The 26,459-nt window shown below is 38.2% G+C and overlaps 1 protein-coding gene across 1 annotated transcript in view; it reads right to left on the bottom strand.

Annotated features, from left to right (window-relative positions):
* The window catches only part of ZC3H13 (zinc finger CCCH-type containing 13), a 43,216-nt gene that overhangs the window by 4,275 nt on the left and 12,482 nt on the right, over nt 1–26,459 (bottom strand). Inside the window, exons 5-18 of the mRNA XM_088521040.1 lie at nt 20,878–20,986; nt 17,872–18,011; nt 16,414–16,574; nt 14,947–15,144; nt 13,492–13,665; nt 11,119–11,423; nt 9,561–10,025; nt 8,233–8,415; nt 6,071–6,614; nt 5,145–5,248; nt 3,679–4,710; nt 2,105–2,614; nt 888–1,043; nt 126–326 (exon numbers count right to left, since the gene is read on the bottom strand). Coding sequence (XP_088377166.1) covers nt 126–326; nt 888–1,043; nt 2,105–2,614; nt 3,679–4,710; nt 5,145–5,248; nt 6,071–6,614; nt 8,233–8,415; nt 9,561–10,025; nt 11,119–11,423; nt 13,492–13,665; nt 14,947–15,144; nt 16,414–16,574; nt 17,872–18,011; nt 20,878–20,986 — 4,282 coding nt within the window. The remainder of the gene's footprint in view (nt 1–125; nt 327–887; nt 1,044–2,104; nt 2,615–3,678; nt 4,711–5,144; nt 5,249–6,070; nt 6,615–8,232; nt 8,416–9,560; nt 10,026–11,118; nt 11,424–13,491; nt 13,666–14,946; nt 15,145–16,413; nt 16,575–17,871; nt 18,012–20,877; nt 20,987–26,459) is intronic.

Below are 26,459 nucleotides of genomic sequence, written 5' to 3'. Positions count from 1 at the left end.
TATGGCCATACAATTATATTGCAGATCAACGCCCACCTTGAAAATGAAAATAATGAGCTAGCACAAATGTCACAGTCGTCTTTGCTAAGCACAAAAAGACAGTTTAATCCCTGAGAAACAATTACCTTTAGGTTTTTCTAATACCCTCTGGCAAGTCTCTCTAATTTTGGTGAAGAGCTCTGGTCCTGCCAATCGTTTGGAAATGCCGACTCTCAACATAACAGCACCTGGGGTGAATTTTAAGAGTGCAGCCCCAGGCTCCCTTGGTTCTTTTGGCTGCTTTGGCATAAGACTGGACCAATCCACATCTATAACATCTACAGGATCTGTAAAACAATGACAGAAAATTATCATATCATCATCCCCTACCACAACTGTTTAATTTCACATACACCCGTGTCTCCTAAAAGCAACACGAATTCGATTAACATTGTTCTGCAGTTCTCAGCAAAGCCTGATCCTTACATGCTTCAGATAAGTATTAAAATTTGATTTGTGGGGAAAAAGAGCATAGAATTCCTCAAAAAAACTAAGGCTTCTTGGATTTTAAAAGAAAATCTAACATTCTGTTTCATTATTACAGCAACCTCTTTCGTCAGAGGCTGCTTTACCCTGTTAGCTTATCCTTCTCGCTATAGGCAAAAGGATTATTGCTCCAAAACACAGTTCCCAGCACTCTAAAGAGTCACTTCTGTGCTTCAGGCTTACCTGGCCATTTACCAGGAACAAGTGAAAAAAAAAAAAAACAGACAAAACTTCATTTTGTATTCAGAAACACTGTCCACACAGCACTGCATCCATACAACTTGAAAAGGATGAAGCAGCCTTACACACAAACTGATCTAATCTTGATATTCAAATAACCATAAAAAGAGGTTTTGCTATACTTTTACCAGGCATCTTCTCATCCTCCTGTTGATCTTCCCGCTTTTCAGCGTCGCCTGCCAGAATCTCATCCAGTTCATCATCACTGATGGGCTCGTACTCCCCAGCACCTGACCCCAGGGACTGAACATCATCAATCTTTGTTTCATCTTCCCCTCCTACAGAGACACATACATAGTTTAGCTTTAAAGCTGCTACTCTTGTTTTCTAAGCAAGTAAATAGAGTGAAGAGAGAGAGAGATTCAGCAAATTAGTTAGTTAGCTTTTGGGGGCAGGTATATTCAATATGAAAATAAGTACTCATGAAAAAGTAATTTTTTCCATATACCATGTGATTTTTATCATAACAGAAGGCCTCATTCACAAGAAACATTGATGATCTGGCATTTAGAATAAACCTAACAATGTTACAAGGTTTTGCACAGGAATGCAAATTCAGGATCCAGTTCAAAGGCTCTACTAGAGAAAGGAGGAGCAAAACTCCCAAACAATGTAAAGTGCAAGACATCCAGAATGAAGCATTTCATCATACAGTTTTAGACTCTCTGTGCAAGAGTAAAGAAAACTCAAATCCTTCAAGAAGAACTTGAAGGAAGTTGTGTCAAATTTACTCACGCCTACTCATCCACATATTATATACACACAATCATTTACAAATCAGATTGCCATAGAAATGGCAATTGGCTCTGCACACCCTCCTTCCCCTTTCTTTCCCTCAGAAGTTTCGAGTCATCAAGTTTCCTAATTTGTAGGGCTGAGAAATCAGGCAAAGGCTGCTTAAGGAATTATGATTATTTTTCCTTATTTAAAATACATCTTTGGAAGCAAATTTTCACTCATTATCTATCACTTCTAAACTAAGAAACAGACCTAACACAACAAAGCAATTTTAGGTTATTCATTAGCAAACTGACTATTCAGTTTTGCTACCTAGCAAAATTTTACCTCAAATCGTTTTTGCTTATTTGCCTCAAGATTTCTTTAGAAATTAACAATTAACATTGAACAACGTTTATACAACTAAGACGATGCTCATCAGCACACTCTCATATCATATCTGCTTCCACAGCAGAAAGGTGCCAAGGCAAATACACATTACAGAGAGTAACCCTTTAGCAGAAAGTTATTCTAATACAGTGCGTTAGCCCCAGTCCAGCAGGGGCTAACAGGAAAAAAAACAGAATATGGGGTGGCCAGCTTCTTTCCCAGAATATCTCACCTTCTAAACTCTCTACTTTTTCAGCCTCGTTTCCATCTTCAAACCCTTGCAAAGGTCCTAAATCTTTGTCTGCTCTTTCCTTCTCTGAAGTGGCAGCATCCCGACAAACGCCGTCAAAGTCCTTTTCGTGATCTCGGTCCAGCTTGGATTCCCCGTGTTTTGCCAATTCCTTTTGCGAGGCAATGTCAAGAGTTCTGTCTCTATCTCTTTCCGCAGTATCAGGAAGTTGCCTGTCTCGTTCTCTGTCCAGCTCCCTCCTTTTCTCCCTCTCTCTCTCTCGTTCCCTGAGTCTCTCTCGTTCCCTGCTCCTCGGCCAGTCTTTGTCAACGTCTCGGTCCCAATCTCTCTGTCTTCCTTCTCTCCTGTCTCTGTCTCGTTCCCGGTCATGTTCATGGCGATCCCGCTCCTGAAGCCTTTCCCTGCTATCAAAGGACCCAGATCTGGAATGGACCTGACGATCCGATTCGGGAGAACTTCTTCTTGAACTGTGGCTTCTGGAATCTTGACGATCTGAACAAAATATTTTAAAAATACTCATGACTTCAGCATGTGAACGCAACACCGTTTTGCTAGACCAAAGCATTTTAAAGATTCTGATACCCAAGTGGACTTCTGAAAAGCATTATCTCGATATTAATAATGCCTCAAGATCATCTACAGATTTAACCTGGCTTAAAACATAAGGTATTTTTCCCACTCCCAGTGAATACTTTTCATTGGCTACTTCCTACTGTTACAGAAGTCAAAGTGATCATCATTTACACCAAAGGTAAAAAAATTAAGAAAAGAAAACAATTTTCAAGTTTACTTTCAAATTATGCTAATACTTTGGCTAAGCAAGTGATAGCTTCAGAAAGATGATTTCAGGAATATACTGTAAACGTAAGCACACCTGTATTTTTCTTTCTTCATTTACTACCAGATTTAAATTGGTTTAGAAGACTGATTTATTTTTTAATGATGTTTACATTTTAAGAAAAATGCTTTAGCTATTTTCTTTACAAGAACTACAGAACTAAAGATAATTTGACTGTGAATATTTTGGCCCAAAAAGATAATTTTCATATGCATTAATAGCCTGCCTAACAAGGACCAGATTTACCTCAGTGAAAATATCTCCCAAGATCATAATGAATCTCTCTCCCACACAGAAGGGCATTTTAATTTTGCATACATTTCAGAATTTCCATATTAAAAAGAATGGTAATAATGAATTTAAAAACATTCTTTATATCACAAAACTGTCTCATGTTCTGTTGGCACACGGCTTTTTTGAGTTTCATTTGCCCTACAAATTACTTAACCCTCCAGACAGCATGAACTGCCAAATCTGACTGAATGTTTTTGTGAAAACAAAATTGTAATCCGTGTCCACAGAGGATCAGCTTTTCAAAGATGGTAACACTTGCAGAAATCTTTATTTACTCTAGTTTTACTACGAGTGGTGGAGTGCCTCTCCTTCTCCCATCACACTAATTACTAAAGAAAAGAGTATAGAGCCACACAAGAACAATTTGGGATTTCCATTTTCATGCAGAATGATAGCTCAGGCTCACTAGATCATATCTTATTACCTGAAGATGTGCTGCGACTGGGTTCCCCTCGTTTCAACTGATCAATTCGGGACTTCCGTTCCCCAGTGATTTCCAAGCTCTTCTTCTCTCTTTCTCTGTCCCGGTCCCTATCCCTATCCCTGTCTCTAGAGCTGCTGTGAAGGATCCTTTTCCGTGCAGCCTGGTCATCCCCACTGCGATGGGCAGACTCATTGGAAGGGGATCGCAGTCTGCTCGAGGTGTGGCTCCGATTGCTGCCCAGACTGCTGCTGCGCTTCTGATCCACGGGCTTGCGGTGTGGGCCATCTTCTATGGTCACGTGAGGGGCTTCCAACTTCTCGCCCCTTGTCCTATGACTTTTTCTATGGGAGTCCTCCGTGTTCCTTTCTGGAACAACAATGTCACCGCGCTCCGGAACATCTTCATCTGACCAGTCACTAAATGTTGTATCTTCTCTTTTTGAGGGGACTTCTGCCACAGCTTTCTCAGGTGGTGCTTCAACCAACTCTTCTTTCGTTACAGGAGGTGTTCTTGGACCTTTTTTCTTTTTATGATGTGGAACAACTTCTTCATCAGAAACTTCAGAGTCGCCCTTGGACCTCTTCCGCTTTTTCTCTACATTTTTCTTTTTTTGACCTTTCTTGGGTGAAAAGACCTGGTTTTCCTCAGCTATTGACTCATTTGTGTATCGTTCCACTCCACTATCATCATCTTTCTTTTTCTTTGTTGCCTTTTTCTGTACTTTAGACTTCTTCTTGCTGTCATCATGCAGTCTATCAGATGCATCTCTTTCTTCAGAAGGACGGTGTCCAAGGTTTTCTTGGACCCTGGACCTGGAGCCTTCTGTAGCATCTGGTTGTTCCCTTTGCTTATCTGCTGAAGAAACCCTTTCCTTAAATTCTGGTTCTTCGTAACGCCGGGAGCTTTCCTTTCTGTCCGATTTCCGCTCCTCTTCTTTCCAGCGACTCTGTCTGTCTTCTGCAACGTGAGAGGGGCTCAGTGACCGGGATTCCTGTGGTCTCACAACCTGGCTCAGAAGTCTGTGCTTTTCATCTACAAAATGGGAAAGAGGATGTACTTGTATTGTTTAGAAAGAAGAACAGGGGAACATTTGGTATCTTGGGCATGCCAAAAAGTGTCAATCAAAACAAATGATCCATTATTTCAGTTACATTTTCCAAGCTTTTATACTGCTACAGAAGCAACAGGTAATTTCCGTTTTGGTAAACGTGTATCTTAAAAGACAGATACAGAAGCCACTATCACCTGAAAATACTAACATACAGTAGCGAGACAAAGATAGAAAACAAATAGAACATCATACAGAAAAATAGTACTGCACAGGAAATAAAAATAAATAAATACAAAAGGAGAGGAAAACACTTTAAAAGTTTAACCCGTGTTTTTTCTATTTTAGGTTATGAGCTATTTTCCATAGCTAGAGAGTAAGCTAGATCCTGCAGTAAAGAGAACCCAGTCCTACTTACTTTTATCATCTCCACTGTTGTAAGCATCACTATCAGGGGAGTGCTCGCGGCGACGCTTGGGTGACTGACGAGGACTTGGACTACTTTCATTTCTGTGCCGTTTCCTGCAGAACAAACACGTACAGTCAGATTGCCTGAAGATTCATTGGGGGAAAAAAATAAAAAATAGTATAATTATCAATACAATCCCTGAAATATAAGCCCCTCATACAGATGACAAAACATCTAAGGATGCCAGGAAGTTTTGTAATTTTCTACCTTGTTATTCCAAAACTTCAAGTACAGTCAGTTTTCTCTGTCATAATTACGTGAGATATCTTAAACTAGAACTCAAAAATATAGTTATCTTTTTTAACAAAGGGTAGGTAAGACTACTGAAGTCTTTTTTTCCTTATAGCAATAATTCTGTATTAGATGATTCATAATATTACCCAAGTCCCTCACAGAAAAGATACTACTTCCAGACAAAGCAGTAGGAGGCTACCAGTGCAGGCTTGAACAAAGTCCTGAACACTGACCCAGCCAGGTGCTGCCTGACTTGCCTCACTTCAGAAACATCAGCAATCCGCTATGCTACTTCAAAGCATGCCTGTGTTAACGAAGGCCACATGAATACACTCAGAAGGAAAAATGGCATGGCCTGACCCATCTGTTAGCTTCTGAGCAGTCCCACAGCTTTGTGATAATAAAGCATTACACTAACTTGATCAGCACTGTTCAACTTCACTGACTGCAGGACCCTGCTTTTGGGCCAGCAGCAACACACATGCAGGGCAGAGGTGGTTACAGACTGGATATATGCAAAAAAAGGGCAGTGAGTTTCCTGCCCCACGTTCTCCTTCCTCCAAACGTAGTAACTCACTAAAATTGACATTAAAGAGACTGTTGTTATTATTTTGACTGAAGTCACATTTATATCCACTCACTTGGATTTTCTTTCCTCATGGACATCTCTCGTACTTCTTTCTTCTCGGAGATCCTCCCTCTTATCCCTGCGGTCTTCCCTTCCTTTTTCTTTGTCATCCCAGTCTCTCTGACGGTCTCTTTCTTTATCCCTGTCCCGACCCCTCTCCCTTTCTCGTTCCCGTTCTCGATCTCTTTCTCGCTCTCGCTCCCTCTCTCGCTCCTCCCTCTCTCGCTCTCGTTCTTTTTCTCTCTCTCTCTCTCGTTCCCTTTCCCTGTCATGGTCCCTGTCTCTGTCTCGGTCCCGTTCCCTATCCTTGTCCCGCTCTCTCTCCCTCTCTCTTTCCCGAGCACGATCTCGTTCCAACTCTCTTTCCTTCTCCCTTTCTCTTTCCCGATCTCGTTCTCGTTCCCTCTCTCGATCCCTCTCCCGTTCTCGCTCTCTCTCCCTGGCCCTTTCATCTCTTCTGTCGTCAGTCCGATCTACCCTTCGGTCGTCCCTCCTTTCATCACGCTCAAGGTCATCACTTCTTCCCTGGTGTCGCACTGGGGAGCTTGCTCTCTGATCTGTGAAGAGAATAGGTTTGGTTGACAACTGTTAAAATATATATATGCTATTCTCACTAATTAAAAACAAGACAAAACCAACTTTTTGACAATCTAGATAATAATATACATAAAAAACAGGAACTCCCTCCAGAACCTTGAAAATTCTCTTCAGGCAGCAGAGGAAGGAAAAAAGCAGTACTCATTTCGATTTCTTTTTAGTATATAGGGAGCAGGTTTTCCTTATTTTAGCCAAAATTCAGGACAAAAAAAATGTCTACTAGATTTTTCTGAAATGGTTTTGAAAGATAATTAAATGCTTCACACCGTAGCCATTATACTGTTACTGAATGATTCAAAATTTGGTGCAAGAACTTGAAAAAGTTCAGAATGACACTCACTTAAAGATGAAATACGGACACCTAAATGCAAGAAGTTTCACAAACATTGACTACAGATTTTAGTCCTTGAATTTTCAAATGTTCAAAAGTGCAATAGAGACATGGAGAAAAGAGAATGCTACTGTGATCCCAAAGGATGTGGAAACCAACACAGGTAGGACTGTTCTCAACGGACCTACGCTAAAACTTGAGTGCATCTTGTTAGTTATAGTACAGATTTTCTTGATTATTCCTATAAACGCTGACTATTTCAGAATATTTCTACTCTGCCATTAATCATATTTGAACAGCATATACAAAAGAGTAAAAAAAAGAGATACAGATAGAGGTTAATTATTTTTGGGTCACTTTTCTGTATATTGAGACAATGTCTACCTGGCACAGGCAGGCAGAGCATGAACAGCACCAAGTCAATAAAACATGTATTTCCATCAGTTTAATCAATTTTCAACTCTGAGTAAATTAACAATGACTTAGGGCTCTCCTACTACCAGGTAAAAGTAAACTTGAATGGTATTTCTGGATGTATTTTTTCTTTCCTTTTTAAATATAAGCCATGAGTCCACGCAAATGAACAAGTTTCACATTCTTTTAATGGTGACTATAAGTAAAATACCATTTACTATGATTACTCAATATTAAGTTTTATTTAATGTTCTGTAACTCTTTTTTATTACGCTATTCTGGTGATGAAAATTCTTGGTGACAAAAGCAAATACCTGCAGGTATATTAAACCAGTAAATATAGCAATTCGGCACTTACATAATCAAATTCGTATTTAATTTGAAATACTTTTCCTGTGGGGTAGGAAACAACTAGATAGTTACTTTAGCTGAACAAGGAGAACCAAAATTCACAAGTTTGTATTTAAAAATCACACTGAAAAGATACCATGTATGACAGGAGTATGTATCCACTAAAAACTCTCTTGATTTTTTTCTGAATGAGAAATGACAGCAATCTAACCATGAAAAATTATGTCTTAAATTGTAACTCTGGGAAGGATTTACTATTATAGGGTGATCTGCATTTTAAAGAAAAAGATCCAAAGCTATCTCCATTCAAGCTCCTTACATATTTATATCCTGCAAGAGAAACACAAACCATCCAGTGATTTCCCTTCCAGAAATTTCTTTGTAGTGACGATCTACATCACTTTTTTCAGTTTATTTAAAGAATACTTGGATGATCACATATAAAGAGATGTATTTATGTGTAATAATATACATTAAAATACCTCTTTCTCTGTTGTCACGCCTGTCCCGTTCTCCATGCCTTCTTTCAAAGGAGGAATCCCTTGCTTGCTCTCTGCTATCGTAGCGGTCCCGGTCAGGGTAGCTACTCCGTGATTCCCAACTGTCATGGTAGTTTCCACTACTGCTGTGCCCATCAACTTGGGATCCTCTAGTCCCACGACTTCCTAATGGAGAGATATCAACACAGGAGATGAGTTTTCATATGCGATAAAATCTACTGATGTTTTATGGCAATTGAAGAAGTCATTTTTTAAGAAAACTTGGGAGTAACTGTGCATGGAAATAAAAGTCACTGTGTAAAATTCAATCAAGAACTCTTAAATTTCACACTTTTTAAGTGGAAAGTTATCACAGAAAAAAAATGTAACAAAAATAAGAAAAATAAGGTGATTCTCTTTCAAAAAGAGTATCAATAACACTGCTATTCTGAATTCCTGCAATTTACATATTAGTTTCAAGCAGCAAATTCAAGAATTTCTAAACCAGCATCACCTCATTAAGACACGGAGGTTTCCTGGCTAGGAATAAAGAAGTCAAGAGCCAGTTCAAATTTGTTCTCAGTGAGACGTAGGCTCACAGACTATATGCAGCAGGAAAACAAACGGAGACCATTTCCCAGTAAAACTATAAGGCATTTTCCTGATGAAAACACCACAATCAATAAAGATTGGGAGCCCCAAATATATTTGTTATAGGTGTTTAAAGTGGTAAGTGAAGCTGTTCATAAAGTTAATCATCAAAAACACTGCTGCGGATTAAACCTGCCCTCCCCACCTTTTTTTGGGGTCAAAAAAGAGGCAAAGAGAGAGAAGAAAAAAGGAAAAAGAAAAAAGGAAGAGACAAATTTCAGATACCTTCCTGGACATGCAGTTACTTTTGAGAGAAGACAATTAGTGACTACCCAATACCCACAAGATACACTGTCCCCTACTAATCTTCCATTACATTTTAGCCTTTTATTTATTACATTTCACTGCCCCTGGGAAAACCCAAGGTGGTAGAGATAAGTTTGTAAGGATTGGGGCTTTTTTGTTATTGCTTTGTTTGTTTGCTTTTAAATGACAAGGTAGAATACCAATGCTATGCCACTTTAATCAATGGAGAAAAGAGAAATGCTATAAATTTTAGTAACTGTTCTGATTAATGAAAATAGAATTGAACACAGATTTAAAACTGAACGTCGCTTTCAAAGCATGAGCTATTTGGCAGCAATTCCATTTCAAACCTCCAACAACATATTACGAATGGTGGTGCTCAATCTCCATTAATAAGAACATTCATTTGTTCATTTTTCTAAATCATGTAATACCCTTTTCAGATAATTCTGGACCTCTGCCTCGACTTCTGCCAGTTCGATCACTTCTGCTTTCGTTTCTAGAGTCACTTCTGGAGTCATTTCTTGTGTCAGCACGAGAGCTCTCTTCTCTGCCATGGGATCTTCCGTAGCTGCGCGAGTCTTCCTGATACTGGTCATCCTTTTTGTGGGCATCACGACTCTCTCTGTCCCTGTAGTCATGTGAATCTCGTGTCGAACGCGAGTCTCTCTGATCACGACTGTCTTTGTTATCTCTGCTATAATCCCTCGTATCTCTGGAGTCTCGAGTGTCTCTGGATTCCCGTGGCTCCCTCCGATCTCTGTTATCTCTCGTCTCCCTCCGATCTCTCCCATCACGAGATTCTCTGTCATCTCTGTGGTCCCTGGAGGTGCTCTGCTCCTGGTCATAATCACGATCATCTCTTGTTTCTCTTTCTTTCTCCCTTTTCCCTCTAGTTTCTGAAAAATGTTTAAAAGAATGTTGCATACTTAGCCCAATCGAACCAAGTGGAATTAAAAAAAAAAAAAAAAAAAAAAAGAACAGTGATATAATAGAGCTAAAATATACTTCTGACACACATGCAGAAACTTAAAATCACTATGGAAGACAGATTAAATCATGTGCCCACTTAGATATTCAGCAAAAAATTTTTGTGAATTTAGATCTGTGCCTTACAAATATTATTTGTTCAAAAGTGAATATTTGCAATTTTATCTCTGGAGTATTAGAAAGTAAGCACGTTTCAATAATTTAATGGTAAGATTATGCTTCTTGAAAGAATACTGAATTCAAATGCTTTGTGATAGAAATGGGTTCTTTCTCTCTTACTACAAAAAATGTGCTGTACTTGCACCATTTGCTTTTAAGACCTCACTGCCCCACTAAAATCTCATTTTTCTAAGATTATTTAGTTACAGTGTTGCTACTAGACAAATGTAATTTTACAGTCAGTCTTAAAAAGCCAAGAGACATAATCTTCACAAAGTTTCTGTCAGGAGAACTGGCATGTCCGTTTTTCACAAATTGCTCTACCAACTTGTCAGACTTCTATCAGAGGGAGCACACATGCTTACTTTGCATACAGCTCCTTTAATTCTCCATGGAAAAGACCACAGACTGCACTGACCATTGTGTCAGAGAGGAGTGGATTAGCATTTGGGCTTTTTGCAGTAGAGAGCAATGGTTACTTATAAGTGTTGAGCCACGGCTCAGCTGATCCACTAGTTCCTGTCCAGCACCACAAGAAGGCTACGTACCTATTGACACCAGCACTGCATTACAAAAGAAACTCCTAGACTATAGGATCTCTACAACCAGTTGGGCCTACAAAGCCAGTTCTAGTAGAATCATTCCCTCACATGGTCCCTAGAACAGCACCACCAGCACAAGAATGATAACATTGATGCTTGCCATTACTTTCTTCACCATGTAAACACTGGGACAGCTACAGGCAGTCTGAACAGTTAAGGCAGCACAGTTTGAATATCCAAGTTTCTAAACACAATTTGCAAACCACAGGAAATTATTCTGAAGCGTCACTGTCGTTCCTACCATCCCGCCTGTCGTGGCGCCTGTCGTGGGGCTGCGAGGTGCGCTCGTGCCGTCCCTTCTCCCGCCCGGGAGAGCGGTGTCTCGACGGGCTCCGCTTCCTCTGCGGGGAGGAGGAGGAGCGCGGCGGGTAGGGAGAGGCCGAGCGCCTCGCCGGCGGGGACGCTGCCCTTGGGTACGAGGGAGAGGGGCTCCTCTTGCGGTGCGGGGACGGAGAGTGTCTCTGCACGGAGGAGCCCGACTGCGACGAGGAGGAGTGATGTCTGGAGGAGAGGGGAGAATGATGTTGACCTGATGGTGACGCAGACCTGCAAGGAAGAGTTAGGATAGCCACACGTGTGATTACTTTAGCTGACAGATTACATTATCATAACCCATGAAAAAGAGGAATTAAAATAGCTTATGCCCTTTTTTTTTTTTTTTTTTTTTACTCATGTCTACTGAAAATAAGTGCTATTTCTGCAACATATCACGCTAGTCTTTCCTCATGTATTTCCAAAGCATATTCACCTATTTTATGAAGTATATTTACTGGCAACAGTCTATTTAAGATAATACTTAAGAATCAGTAGTCTAAGAAAAATTTACAGACTCCTGAGTAAGAAAACTGAAAATACTTTATACAGCCACTAGATATCCATCCTGGGGAAAGGGAGTGAGGATTCATTAAAAACACAATCTTCTCTCCCACACTCCACTTGAGTCATCTTCTTTACCAGAAGCTTCCTTTTGGAATTCATGGTTAAATTAGGCAGATAACACTGTGTAAAAACTAAGTGGAACATTTTTTTTCCTTCTTTTCAAGTAAAGAGCTAGACAGCATCCTACTTTTAGTAAGCAGCAGCTTCTTTTGCAATTCTTAATTATTTGTTATTAAAGGTACTGATCTTTAAACAAGGTAAGCCTAGGTCCTGCAAACTCATGTGCCTAGCAGCCTAGCAGTTGAGCAGACAAGAACATTCACAAAATCAAGGAAAAACTTCATCTAAAATAATAACAAAAAAGCATGCCAAGTATCTTGGAAATCACATAGTTTAATGAGGGGTCAGTTACACATCAGCAAATAGATTTCTTCGTAATGTGTTATTATATGCACAATCCAATGTGGAAGAACATATGCTAGCCTTCGGTTTTTCTTCCTCGTTAGCAGTATCTGAGCAACTTGCAAGTGACTTCTCGTGAAATGTGTACTACCATAAATCACAACAAAATCCCAATTCCCTTCCTTTATAAAATTCCAGGGACTCCAAAGAAGAAAAGAGAGCAGGAGTTGAAATAACATGACATGGACTACGCATTTTTAAAAACTTCTTACTTAAGTAATTTGCCTTCTGTTTTTAAACGTCTATGTACAGTGTTGCTGACTTCAAAGAAATACCCAGACCATAGAGATGAAGCTCTAAGTTTCAGGTGACTCACAAATGAAGGACTACTGTACCACAGGTAGGTTCTTCCCCAAAGCCTCCCATAGTATCTCAGCAGTTGGTAAAGGTATTTTGGCACTGTGCCTGCTGCCGTAAGGGCTGTGCTCTCCATGAGGATCACCCTTGCTTGCAGGCCTGTGATAGATGTGTTCAACATTGCTTTTGGTAAATACCATGCTAATGTTGCAGGAAATTCTTCTCTGCAAGATATTTGATGTCACTTGGGCTCTGAACAGAATGAGCTCTGGAAGAATTTGGGCTAGCAAGCTTACAGCACGCTATGCTCTTGGCCTGCAGGACAAGATGCAGAAGGAAGGTCTCCAGACCAGTGCTGCTCAGCAGTGGATCTCATGGTTACAGTAACTTTCTGAAAGATTCAGGCTCTGTGCGGATACACACAATTCTCTTTACATCAAGAACAGAGATTCTGCCTCCAAAGTACAAATTTCTGGGTACAGAATACTAAGTGAAATCACTGGCAACCTAAGGTAGAAGAAGTCAGGTCTGCAAGGAAATAATTTTTGAATAAAAGACAAGAGGGAGAGAATCTTATATTAATGTCAGCACTTCTTTCTTTCTAGTCCATATACTAACCCAAGAAAACTGCTTCCCCATCTTCAAGTCAGATTTCTCATACAATTTATATTTTTAAGCAGGTGGGGAGAGGACTGAGAATAAAAGGTGACAAAAGATCACAGACTGAGCATGTCCCATATCAGATTACTAAAGCTCCACCTGAAAACACTTGAAAGGAACAAAAAACAAGAGCACGCACCACGACTTGTATTTGTGACCTGACAGGTACCCTCAGTGTAGGACCTGGCCAAAAACATTCTCTCAGAGCTCAGGTACACGCACCAGCAACAGGCCCACACAAACACTCAAAGCAAGACAGGAGGTTTCCAAATTACAGTTATTAATGGCAACAAAAGCTGTGCAAGTGACCCCCCACCTGCGAGAGGGTGAGAAGCTCTGCTTGTGCGTGGCTGCCTTGGCTGGAGCCCGGGACGCCTGCCTTCTCCTCGCAGCCGGTGGTGAGTACTCCCGGGAAGGAGAGGAATTGCTGCCGGAATGATCGGCGGGGCTCGGGGAGCGCTTCTGCCTGTGCGAGCCCTCCGAAGGATCCCTGCAAACACAACCAGCAGCTTGTTCCACAGGCAGGATACGGATATAATACAGCATGGGTACATCTCTACACAATTACAAACAACTTGTGCTTACAGGACCGTGAACTGCTCCTACAGAATTATTTGTTCCGCCTGTAATGCCACATACGAAATCACCTTATGCTAGCATAACTAAGGAATGCAAAATATACACTAAGCTTCTACCTAAATGATTTGACTGTGAAATACAGAGCTTGAAGATGGTGAAACAAAATACTCCTCATTTTTTTACCTGATATTTCATGTGGCTATGAACCAGAATCCCCATCTGTATAGAGCTATCTTGCTACCCATTTATGTTCTGTAGTGTCAGAATTTTAAGAAGCCTTAAAAATTCTGATATATGTTTCAGACACTAGATCCAGTTTCAAAAGACTAAGTTCTGAAATCTCAATTACTTCACTTGCTATGCATCGTGAAGACTTGACATTACTTCTTAATTTTTATTTAAGAAAAAAAGACAGAACCAAAGCACTCTTGCTCCTTTCACTGCCACCTTAAATGTACCTTATTGCTCCTCCATTAATGAGGAGGAAGACATTTGGAGGCCTCAAATTTGGATGCAGCTTAATTACAGCAAGTATGACGGAATCAATGAAGGAAAAAATAACTAATATATATTTAAATAAATGACACTTTCATTTTATCAGTTAAATATACAATTTACTGACTTTCAGCTCTCTGCTTGTTGCTATGCTTGGTACAAAGTACTTATACACCCTATTCTCATGAAACGAACACATGACCTAGAAACACAGTTCCAATTTTTCAACTTAATTGGATAGCTATGCCTTAAAAATAATGGGAAAATAATGGGAATAGCCATATTTGATGCATAAATGCAAAAGTGAAGAACTTCTAAAGTCACAGCAGTGTATTTCAGATTTTTTTTAACCTACTGAACATTAGGGAAAAGATAACTATGCCATCATTAATGTAGAAAAGATAATAGTCCTTTCAGACTTCAGAAAAGATGGTAAGGGGAAATCTGAATGGCTGGGGAGCTTCCTGAAAAAAATATACTGACTCTTCCAGAAGAGTAGCTTACAAACCTATTAAATTATGTAATTCAAAACTGCAAACCACTTACAGCTTATCAGTCCATCTAAATAACGCATTTATAATATTCAACAAATACTACAGAGTGCTGCCAGGTATAAATTCCTCAGTAATTAGCAATATAAAAGTAAAAGCTTAAAAACAAGGTTGCATTAAGAATCTAGTAATACAATAGAACTTGCCTCTGCTTCTCTTTTTTCTCCTTGTGTCTCTCAAAGTCGCGCCCTCTCTCTTTCACCTCCCTCGTTTTTTCTTCTGAACGTTCTTTTGCTTTATGTTTCTCCTTGTGCTTTTTTCCTAGGGGAGTTTCCTCTTGTACTGGAGGAGGAGGACTAGGGGTACGAGGACCTTTCTTTTTACTCTGGTTACTTTTAGAACTCCTAGAAGTAAATTAACAGGAAAAAGAAATTGAAGGACTGCCAACTACTTCAAATAATGATTTCTCTGATGTTAGCAGCATAAGTTGTAATGCAAAAGTGTCTTAAAGCTTTTAAGGGCAGGATTCACCACTCCACACTACAGTCAAGTGTAGTTATCGAGCACTTTGCTAGGGAAGACAGATAGTAAAAATTCACATTCACTCTTAAACTTAAAACCTTTATTTCTGAAGCAGATGAACAAAAAGAAGAGCTGCTCCCACTCAGGTAGCACTAGTTTCCAAAGCTAAAATGTCCTGGCAAGAAGTGCACATACCAAAAGATTGTAGAATACAGTGCCTGTATAAACTCCCAGTTCTGGAATTCAATACACCCATCACACCCAATGATTTCAACAACTCATACCTCGGATTTAAAGTTAACTACCTGACAGAGGATAAAAGCATACTAGCACTTCTGATTTTGCATCTCACTTCAGATCAAAATAAATATTTACATCATCATGCTTTCTTTCCACACAAATGATCAATGCCCAAGCCTACAAACTAGATGCTATCATACTCTAAGTATCAGTGGCACAATACTCCATCCTCTCTATTCTTGTAGCAAAAACACCATTGCTTTATCTCTACTTTAGAAGAGCTGTTGATTTACTTTGCTTAGCAAACGTACATGCCTATGCTTGTGTCAGTACAGTAATTTATCTCCGACAGTAGCAAGCGCTGATTCAAAAAGGTCTGCAGCAGGCAAGAGCTTAAAACCAGTTTTAGGAAACTGATCTTTTGTAGTAAGGCACCCAGTGGGACTTTGCTGGGATTTTCATGTACCTTGTACCTATGTTTTCTCTCTCTCGCCCTTCCCCTTGCTCCTGCAAACTCCAAGCCACTCTTTGTCTTGAAAGGCGAAATTTGCAATTAATCAAATTAAAAATTACTTCCTTTCAGACCAGATAAGCTATCTGACAGGCTCTAGGGGAGAAAACTGACCTCCCCTCTGCTAACAGTATTAATATTTTCTCATCATCTCTCAAAGACTCTAGGATACTCAAAGGCAAAAAGCCCACTCTAAACCTTGAAATTAGCCAACTAACCACAAGCATATACTAATTTTCTGCAGCGGATCATCCACAGCCTTGCAATAGTGCACCATTTAGAGACCTTCCTCTGAAGTTATAAAATCAATAGGTCTGGGAGCAAAATGAAATGTAATATAATATTACATCAATACATTAATCTTCTCCCACTCTTCTCCAAGATGCATCTCCATACTGACCTTTGTTGATCCAAAAGTGGTGAAGATACAGCAGATGCTTTCTTCTCTTTCTTACTAGCTGAGGAGGAAGATTTGGGACTGGATCTTCGTTTTGGAGATTTGCTAGACTTTCTCGGTGATGGAGACGGTGATAGTTTAGATCTAACCACCTCTGGAGAAATCTTAAAGAAAGGAATATTATAAATGGTAATATTTGATGCCCAAAAGCTTCACTGTATGAACACACATGTCAAATGCCTACACACAGTAACAGTCTGGATCTTGGATATTAAATAATTACAATTCTACCTCAAGTACACCAAGCACAATTTTCGAAACAGTTTATTAGCTTACTAAAACACCGTAAAATGAAGAAGACCCAAGGAAAGAGGGAGGTGCAAAGAGAAGATGACACACACTAACATATTGCAAAAACAGTAACGGAGCAGTGCTTAAAGACATTATATTAAAAATTAGTAACATCCCAGATAGCATTCCAGTTTGTCTGAAAAATTAAACTCCAGACAAGTTCTAGCCCTTTAACATTTCCTCTGCTCTCATCCACATTCCCAGACAAAATATACCAGTAATGCAAGCAGGAAAGGGGACAAAGCCATGGACTATAGAGGCCCTTATAGCCCACACAATCCGCTGCAAGGCATATGGAACACAACTTTTACACTTCCTCTGCAGAAGTTTTATTGCAACCAGTTGGAATCTATAATTATATGCACCTTGTAACTCCTTTTCTACTGCTTCCTGCAATAAAGGTTTCCCAAAGGAAATAAATACTAGTTAGAATATGGCCCTGTTAAAATTTAGTTGGACAGACCACAAAACACAAGCGTTGTGGGTTTAGCTCCTGTATAATCACATGCCAAGTTTATTTTTATAGTTACATCACTTTTTCACAAAACCAGAAATCTTAGATCAGGGCACATGAAAATATTAAGGCACCAGACATACTGGGTATCCAAAGACAACAGTTAATCCTCTGAAAAATGAGATGGGCTTTATTTCAATTTTTTTTTTTTTAAATTGTCCTCTAAATCGTATGTCTTCTAACACTTTGGGAACAGCTCTGCCTGCTACTCTACTCTGTTACTACACAAAATGTTGCATATAGAGCACCTCAAAAGTTATGCCTTGTGTTTTTCTACATACCTCATCTCTGTAAAAAGTCTTATTAGTTCTCATCATTAAAAAGCATACCTGAGTTACTGAACAAATTTTGTATCCATTTAATAACTGACTCCACAACAGGGAGAATTTGGTTATGGCATTGGAAAATTGATTACAGACTGGCAGCTAAAATCCAAGTCACATATGGAATCACACGCATGCCAGTTATTTACTACTTTGTAACAGAACAGTACATTTATAACCCAGAAAGCTCAAATTGCCCAGGGAACAATTAGAAGGCTATGAAGGGATTATCTTTTTTTTTTTTTTTAGTGTAGACATTTGCATAATACAAACCTCTTTTTTAATTACTATTTCCTCTCGTTTCTCCATGTTTTCCTGCTCCAACTTCATGAGTTCTCTCTGAATCTTTTGGCGCTTCATTTCCAAAGACAGCTCATGGTCATAGTCATAATTAACATCTCCATTATCAGAGTCTTTATCAAAAAGAAGTAGATAAATTAGTACACAGATTACATATGAAATTAGCACTACTTAGCATAATGGATGCGCAGCATGAATATTTCTGCAACTTTCAAAAACTGCATATGTGGATTATTGATGCTAAGTCAAAATGTCTTCTCCAACTATACTCTGTAAACTTGGAATAACTCCAATTAGGTCCAAGCAACCTACGATTAAAATACTTAAAATATATTGATTTTTTTAATGCATTTCAGAGAATTGCACGAATTATTACATCAAGGAAGAAACGGAAAATAAAATCAGTATTCCTAGTTTACTACAAATCAGTTATTTACACTTATGCAACAACAAATTCAAAAAAGACTGCTATCATAAAGCCCCCAAAATATGCACAGCACTTAAATGAGAAATTTCACGTGAAACAGACTGATATAGCGATACATGATACAAAAATTGTTTAATCAAATATCCCATAAAGTAATAGACACTTTAAATCTACAAATTGATTTTAAAGTAATTTAAGAGACATCTGCATGAGCTCTTTCACTGGAAAAAAATACACTTTCATAGCTTATTTCCATTTTAAAAGTTTATTAAGACTTGATTTTAAGATTGGTATAGGTGTCATCTCTCCCAGTTTTTCTTGTAAGTCATGGCTAGTCAATATCTCACTTTTCATATAACTGAAGTCACCTTTAAAAAGAAGGCAGTTTTACACATCCTGTTTATATTTGTTTAGTTATTTAAATTTGATGCTCAGAAAGAAGTTGGAGAAAATGATTGTCAAAGAAAAAAAGATGGCCTCATTAAGCTTTCTTTAGTTTTAATAAAGCTTTTGCAATTACTATGCACAATACATAAATCCCTTTTATATGTCAGAAATGCTTGGGAGCTGCTTATAGATAAGTTCTTATCTACTAAGACTTATACATAAGTCCTAACAGGATATTCTTTCAGAGCCCATCTCTCCATCTATGCAACATCTGCTGCAAGTGAACAGACAGTAATTCTACTTCCTCCATGTCAAAAGTTGTAAATATTATGAACACCAATTTGGAGGAGAAAAAAAACATAATTCTTAAACTGAAAGGCTCAACGTCTAAGGTTTAAGATTGTCCAAGTACATATTTATGCAATTAAAGATTTACATCGTAAACCTTTCACATGTTTGACTATCTGCATACACACACGCCACAGGACAGAGTGTATTAAATCACCTAGAAAGCTGAAGTGTAGGAAGGACTGAGTGCTTTTCTAAAAGTTAGAAAACCTCAGGGAACAGAACACTTCTTTTGGTCTTCATGAGAGTGACAGGAATAGCAGTAGAAGAAAATGTCCAAAAACACCTCCAAAGTACAAAGAATGTGGTTGCTATTGTTTTAATGGCTTCTAAAAACACTTATAAGATATTATAGAAATGTTACCTATTCCACGAAATTTTTGATGAAGTCTCATTTCACAAATAGATTATTTATATCTAAATCAACACAAGAAATTTCAGTGGCCTTTGTTTATTTAAGTCTGACACATGGACTATTGAACCTCTATTTTCCACATTTATTAAATCTTCATTTCTTACATTATAGTCAACTACCAGACAAACAAACAAGCAACAAGCAACTGTATCACATTTATGTGTTTAGGCAAAACTGACTTCAGGCTGCAGATAAGCTGCAACATAATGCTGAAGATCTCTCTAATTTGAAATAAATTCTTACCACAGTCCTGCATAAAATTTTAGGCATTTTAAAGTCCCTTCCATTATCTTCCAATATACAACAGCTGCTTCCCTCTCCTAAATGCCTAATACAAACGCCTTTGTTTAGGGAGGCATTGTGGTTGTCCACATTTTGTTTCCACCCTGCAGAACTTCCAATTCAACATAAACATAGGCAAGTGCTAAGCATACAGAATCATTTGTGCATTTTGATAGATTAAGAGTCATAAGAAGCTTTGTACAATGTAGGTATGTGTTTTATATGATTAGTTTTATCTAGTCTTTTGTCTTACACCAGAGTTGTGAATTCTGGAAAAAGAAGTGTTGATTTGGCTACAGTTTTTGGTAGAAAGAATCCTCAAAGGTGGATCACGACACCTATGTTTTCTTTTAATATTGTAACTAGTTCTGAAACAGTGATAGGTACAAAACTAGGTAAACACCAAACTTCATCAGAAACTGTCATAATTTCACTGTCAGGTTAAACTGGTCTCTAACAAAAGAGAAATTGAAAAATTCAGAGAGGACATTTTTTCTCCTCAACCATCTGCACAGTAAAAGGATGAGTTATCAACACCATGGTCACTGAAATCATCTTTTAACCACAAAAAAAAGAAAAAAAAAGAAAAAAGAAAAAAAAAGACAACAGCAGTAACACAGTAATGCAAACTTCTTGCAACTTTTTCATTTAATCGAAAGATGAATAGCTCGCCAACTCTACCTTCAGCTGTTATACTCATTCTAGGCAAATTTGCCTCAAGGAGACAGTCTACACCAATACAAATTGTTGAAAAAAAAATCCTGCTGCCTTTAGGCTTTGAGTTATATGCTATCTTCTTAATCTGATCACTTCGAAAAAACAACTTCGGATGTCAAATGGATTCAACTACTGAGCTCGATGTGAAGGGTTCAGCCACAGAGGACCCAAGTAACTTGTCCAAAAGTCAAAAAAGTGTTCATTTTCTACAGAAGTTGTTTTTCTATTTTAGCAGTTTAACTCAGACTGCTTCTCTGACAGTCTCCAAAAATAGATGTTAAAGGTCACCCCACAGAAGTACTTTGCTTGGAGATTGAATCTTCAACCATTCTGTGTTACTGACAGTCCTATAATTCTGTAATATTTGATCTGTAGGGGGGACCACTAGTTTAACTGCACTTACCTTCTCTATTTGCTTCCCAATCCCCATTTTCCTCTTCACTTTCTGGTGTCCTTTCTTTTGTAATTTTGATATCTTCCTTTTCTCTATGTCTTCCTCGTGAAGACTCTTTCTATAAAGGGAAAAATGCTGAATTAAACAAGTTTTTTTAAAAAAAGAAACCTGAAGAAGCAGGTACATTTTACACGGATTTTTTTTTGCCTTTTTTTAATAGTAAAAATATCTTTTCCCCTTTAGTCTATTGAACAAATTCCTTCCTAAACGTGCAGAGACTGCACAGGCAAAATATTCTACTGCAATTTCATATAACCTGTATGCAAGTAGCAGATGAGGAGAAGGAAGAAGAAGGGATCCATAAAATAGAAGGCTTAAAGGCAGGACAAGAATCAAGAATGTATCAGAGACCTAGGTTTAAAATGGGAACTGAAAGAACAAATCACTTTCATAAGACCAAGAGTTTAATGAACATTTAAACGGTATATTTAACAGCTCGAGTAAGAGCTCTCAGCTGTGAATATTGGTATTCAAGGCAGGTGAGTCTGCTTAACTCTACAGAGGATAAGAAGGTAGGAAAGAGGGGAAAAAATAATGGAGAACCTCAGCTGGCAGGAGGAGTGAAAAATAATAAAGATAACACACACAGATCAAGTTTTGACAATATTTTTATCTCTGAACTTTCACTGGCTCACAGTTATTAATCAAGTCTAACTATTGCAGTAGCATATTTGCACTCGCAGATGGTCCTGCAGATACCAAAGCCCACTCTTATAAGAAACAAGAGCATTTCAAAAGACAACTGTACTGAGCTCTCTCTTTCTCCTCCTACTAAATGCCAGTAGGATCACTGCCTCTGCTCAGTCAATATCCTTCTAGACAACCTACTTGGATGGAGTAGAACAAAGGCCAAAGTGTTTTCACTAGTCCCCAAAAAAAAAAAAAAGTACATCCAAACCTAGAAGTATCTCAGGTTAATTTATTAAGTAGGAAACCAGAAAGAGCATAATGAAAGCCTGACACATTACGAAAGAGCTTTGACTCCTCACCTCCCCTTATTCTGTCTTTTGGGGATTCTTCAGTTTTGATACGTGGGACCCCTTGTTTCTATGCCAAGAAAAGGACATTCCAGAGAATTTCACTAGCTATTCCTTATTAGGAATAAGATCTTTGCTTGATTCAATCCTAAGAGTCATCTTAGAAATATAGTACAGAAATAATAAAACGTTATGGACAGTCACTCAAAAGTGAGCAAAACTTTTCCTTTTTATTATATTAATAACTTATTGCTAGTTCAATTAATTCACAATGACATAACAAGCATTGCTTATATTTTACCTAGTCAACTGAAACAAATATTACAATGTACAAGTATCTTCAAGCCTCATATGATGCATTAAGCACATCATATTTGAAGTCTTAAAAGGTTTGGAAAAAACAACAAAGGAACTTTATATGTTAAAGAACTAATTCAGGTCAAGTTTAACTAAACACAGCTTGTAGAGTAGGAAGGAAAAGGAAGTTAGTTCTTTTTCAAGACCGGATCTCTCAAGCGACGCACAAGATGCTAACCTAACCAGTCACATTAGTTTCTCTGACATGATCTACAGCCAAACTACACCAGGGAAGCCATAATCACAACACGCACAAAAGGCCCTTGGGTCTAAGACCAAGAGCTGTACTAAGCTCCGAAGTTACTTGAAGAGAACATGGCACTGATGAGATTTGAAAATTTCTGACTTCACCAACCAGCCTCACTTGCAGCCATTTTTTCATAGAATTTTCTGGGCTGCCTTCTCTGCTGACTGCAACTGTTCTGTTAAACCATTTACTTCTACTGCATAGCCCAACTAACTCCTCCTATATAAGCAAATAAAATTTCTTCAGTACTAATATTAATACTAGTTCCTATTAACCCAACACTATTTTTTACTAGCAAACTGAAACACGCACGTTAAGACATCCTTTATGTGCAGCTTTTAGAAACAACACTTCTCAAGGACATTTTATAAAATAACTTGTCAATACAGCAGGTACAGCTTAGACAGAAAGCTTCAAGTCCAATGCAATTTATTAAGTAGTCCATGTTAAATTTCATACAGAAGCTGAATATCATCTTGCCTACATCTCCAAACTCACAACCAAACATAAGGATCTTGAAACACTGGCCTGTGTTTTCTCCTTTCAGTGGAGAGATTCAGTAGTGGCAGTAGCGGGACAATCACACTTCTACAGAAGAACCGAGAACAAAATGCCTATGAAAGGAGTTTTATTGTAATTATTGAATATATATGTGAAGTGAGTAGACAATTTTTATGCCAGCATGATATCTTACAAGTCACAATAACTTGACCAATCCCATTATAGACTAAACACCTTCAGTCTAGTTGTCATAAGAAAAGAACCCGGTGGTATCATAGTATCTTGAAAAAGAAGTCATAATTTGGACTTTCTCAAGTGTATTTTCCTGTGGCACACAAATCACGAATTTAAGTTATGGTATCTCAGAAGATATACTCGAAATTTCTCACAGAAACGTCTTCATCATATTCCTTTTGCTGCATGCGTTTCACTCAGTCTGTCCCCTCATACTATGTGCTATTCTGGTTAATGAGCAAATATTTAATTCGTACCCTTACCAATCAGCTTGCGCATTACAAGTGTTGTCTGTCCCTCGCCCCTCCTGAGCCAAAACCAAAAAAGGTCAAATCTCTAAGGGCCAAGAGCAGCGTTTGAAGGTAGCGTTTGCACTTCAGATATACCTGTAAACTATTCATCCGCATACTCTGGAGAACACCATCTACTAGAAGGCAAACAATAAGCTTTCATAATAATCTAATTATTTACTTCAAAAAAAAAAAAAAAAGTTACACTGTCCTAAGTGCAGACAATAATTCAGCAGACTGTTTAGGCTGATTTCAAGTATATTCTCAATAATACTATAGATTGTTGCATAAATTACTGCCTTTAATGATGAATTTCACGAGAAACAATATGTGAGGAGAAAAAATAGGCATTTCTGAATCCTGTGATTTTATTAGATTGAATGTCTCACATTGAAGATCCACACCTCCTAAGATGTGATCAGCACCCACAGCGCAAGGTTTAATGACTACTTGAATAAATTTCTCATTAAAGTCAGAAGAGTTTAGCCGAGTAACAAAGGATTCATGCAGTCTGCAAAAGGTGATTCTAGTCAAGCTTTATCTTGCCACTACCGATGGACAAAATATTCCTAACACTCCTATACCGCACGGTTTTACAAGACAGAAGCTTCCACTTCAGCCTTGTCGGCACATGCACATGCAGCACAGGATGAAGTAATTTAAAAGCACAAAATCATTTAAATCTAGAACAAGCAAGTAAGAACTGTAGATAGAATCTTTGGTGTAAGAACACTATTATTTTGATCCACATATAATATCCTTATAGGGTAAACGCCTGCCATACAATAAAAATATCTAAGAAAATGAATCTGAAACTTCCCTGAAATGAGCAAATATTGGTTCCTTTCCAGAGATGGAAGACGATGTCGACTTCCATTTCCAGACAGACATTCAAAAGCTACCATGACAAAAAGCAGAGAGATAGGCAACACACAAGCAATTTTTTTCTTACAGTCACCTTTCACCTCAAGGTAAATTAAGTTCTTCCCACTGTTTCTCCCCACAAATCTCACAGAAATTGTTTTAGACAATACTTTGTATATCTCCAAATTAACTGCCCTCTCCAAATACAGAGAAATTTCAATATGACAATTTTCAACTAGATATAATAAAAGAACCTTATCTAACTACTTGTAGCACATTCAATATACTAACATACAGCACTAAAATAATTCCAAACAGAAATCTAAAAGCATCGAAGCAACAGAGTTCAGTGTCACTGTCCATGCAATGCAACATATTGTCTCTGGAAATCACAGTGCAAGATACGAGGAAATAATAAGGGATACTCTATAATAAGCTGTCCACATAGGAACTTTCTTCCCAAAGATGGATGGATTTTACTCTCTCTCGAGTAAAATCTTCTTTACCAGAACTCTCTCTTCTAAAAATATTTTATACTAGTTAAACTGCCTCTGCTTTTTGTGAAAGCTCCTCAGGTCTTTGACTGTATCTTGTAGCAATCAGCAGAATTATTATCTATACGGTAAATAGTATTTCCCTTTGCCATCTTCCAATTTGCCCCTGTTATGTTTCTACTGGGACAAAGTACAAATAAGACGCATCTAATTTACATTCTCTCAACCATACATCATATGCATTCACATCTCCTTTCTCCTCCTCTCATGGCTCATTCCCACCTCCTTGCCCACTTTCAAAAGGATCTTCTTTGACTACATTTCCTTACATATGGGTGATCATAACCAAACAGCATTCAAATAAAAGTGGATCATAAATTTGTACAGCACAATATCGATAATTTTCTATTCCATTTTTACATATGTATTTGATACTGCAACTTCAAGCAGAAGTTTTCATTGAGCTGTCCACAATACTTTTTTTCTCCCGAGTAGTTTCATTTACTTTTAAATATTTTACTCAACAGTTTTTGATTTTAATTAATTTTTTCATTGTGCATTACCTTGCATTTGCCAAAACCAATGGCACACGAAACTCAAAACTATCCTCAAAACTATCTCCTCCCCAAGTCCTATGGCATTCCTCACATTTTATTAAACTCAACTAATATTTTCTATCTTCAGTAAAGTCTGCCACCTGCCACGTTTTTCCCCCATTCTTAAAAAAAATAGCTATTTAGATTAAGCTCTGTAACTTCATGAAGTTGAAGCTATTCTAACATTTTCCTTTTAACTGGCCTCTAAACCCACTAAGATTACACCTGTTATTTTCCGAGTGCTTACAGTCCCCCCAAAAGCTCTGTTTTTCCCAAAGAAGCTACTTAGGATTTCATCTGTTTCAAATAGTTCTTTTCCAGCCAGTACTCTGTTTCAGTTTTAATTCATGAGATTGGTGAAGCACAAGTTTTGTGGGGGGAGCAGTGCTCTCTCCCCTTCTTTTTTGGCTTTTTTGTTTTTGTTTTCTCTCTTCTTCTTTAAAGCCACAGTTACAAAACTTTTTATGGAACAAGCTACTCATTATTTCAAACAAAATTAAGATTTCTTATGCAGTTCCTCAGTTATCCCAGAAGTTTTAAGAGATGAAACTGTCAAGCATTAGGTCTCCATCACAGTAACAGCTTCAATGATGGAGCAAGAGTTTTGCTAGCAGTTCAGCCACTTCAGTCTTCTGTCCTTTTAGCACTCCTGGTCCTTTGCAAAACAACTGTTGACGGCTGTCCCTCTTCCTCTACTTGTTCCAGAATCTTTTCTTTGGATATCCCAGCTTTTCACAGTTGCCTCCATGCAATCAACAGGAAAGCTCAGTGATTTCCTGAAACTTTTATGAGATGTATTGCAGAGAGAAGGTTCCTCTGCATCAACTTATCCTGTAAATAAGTCTCTAGTACTTTCACAGACCCACTAATTCTCCAGTTCCTTTTGATCCTTCCAATTCACCTCATTTGGAGGGTTGTTTTTTTTAGAGTATTTTATTGTTGCTTTAGTAGACCACTACAAAAAAGAGTGG

The sequence above is a fragment of the Tinamus guttatus genome, unplaced genomic scaffold (assembly GCF_059628265.1).
Source record: "Tinamus guttatus ecotype Peru unplaced genomic scaffold, ASM5962826v1 Tinamus_guttatus_pri_ptg000112l, whole genome shotgun sequence".
Taxonomy (NCBI): domain Eukaryota; kingdom Metazoa; phylum Chordata; class Aves; order Tinamiformes; family Tinamidae; genus Tinamus; species Tinamus guttatus.
The sequence above is the reverse complement of the archived record's forward strand: the minus strand, read 5'-3'. Positions and strand labels throughout refer to the sequence as shown.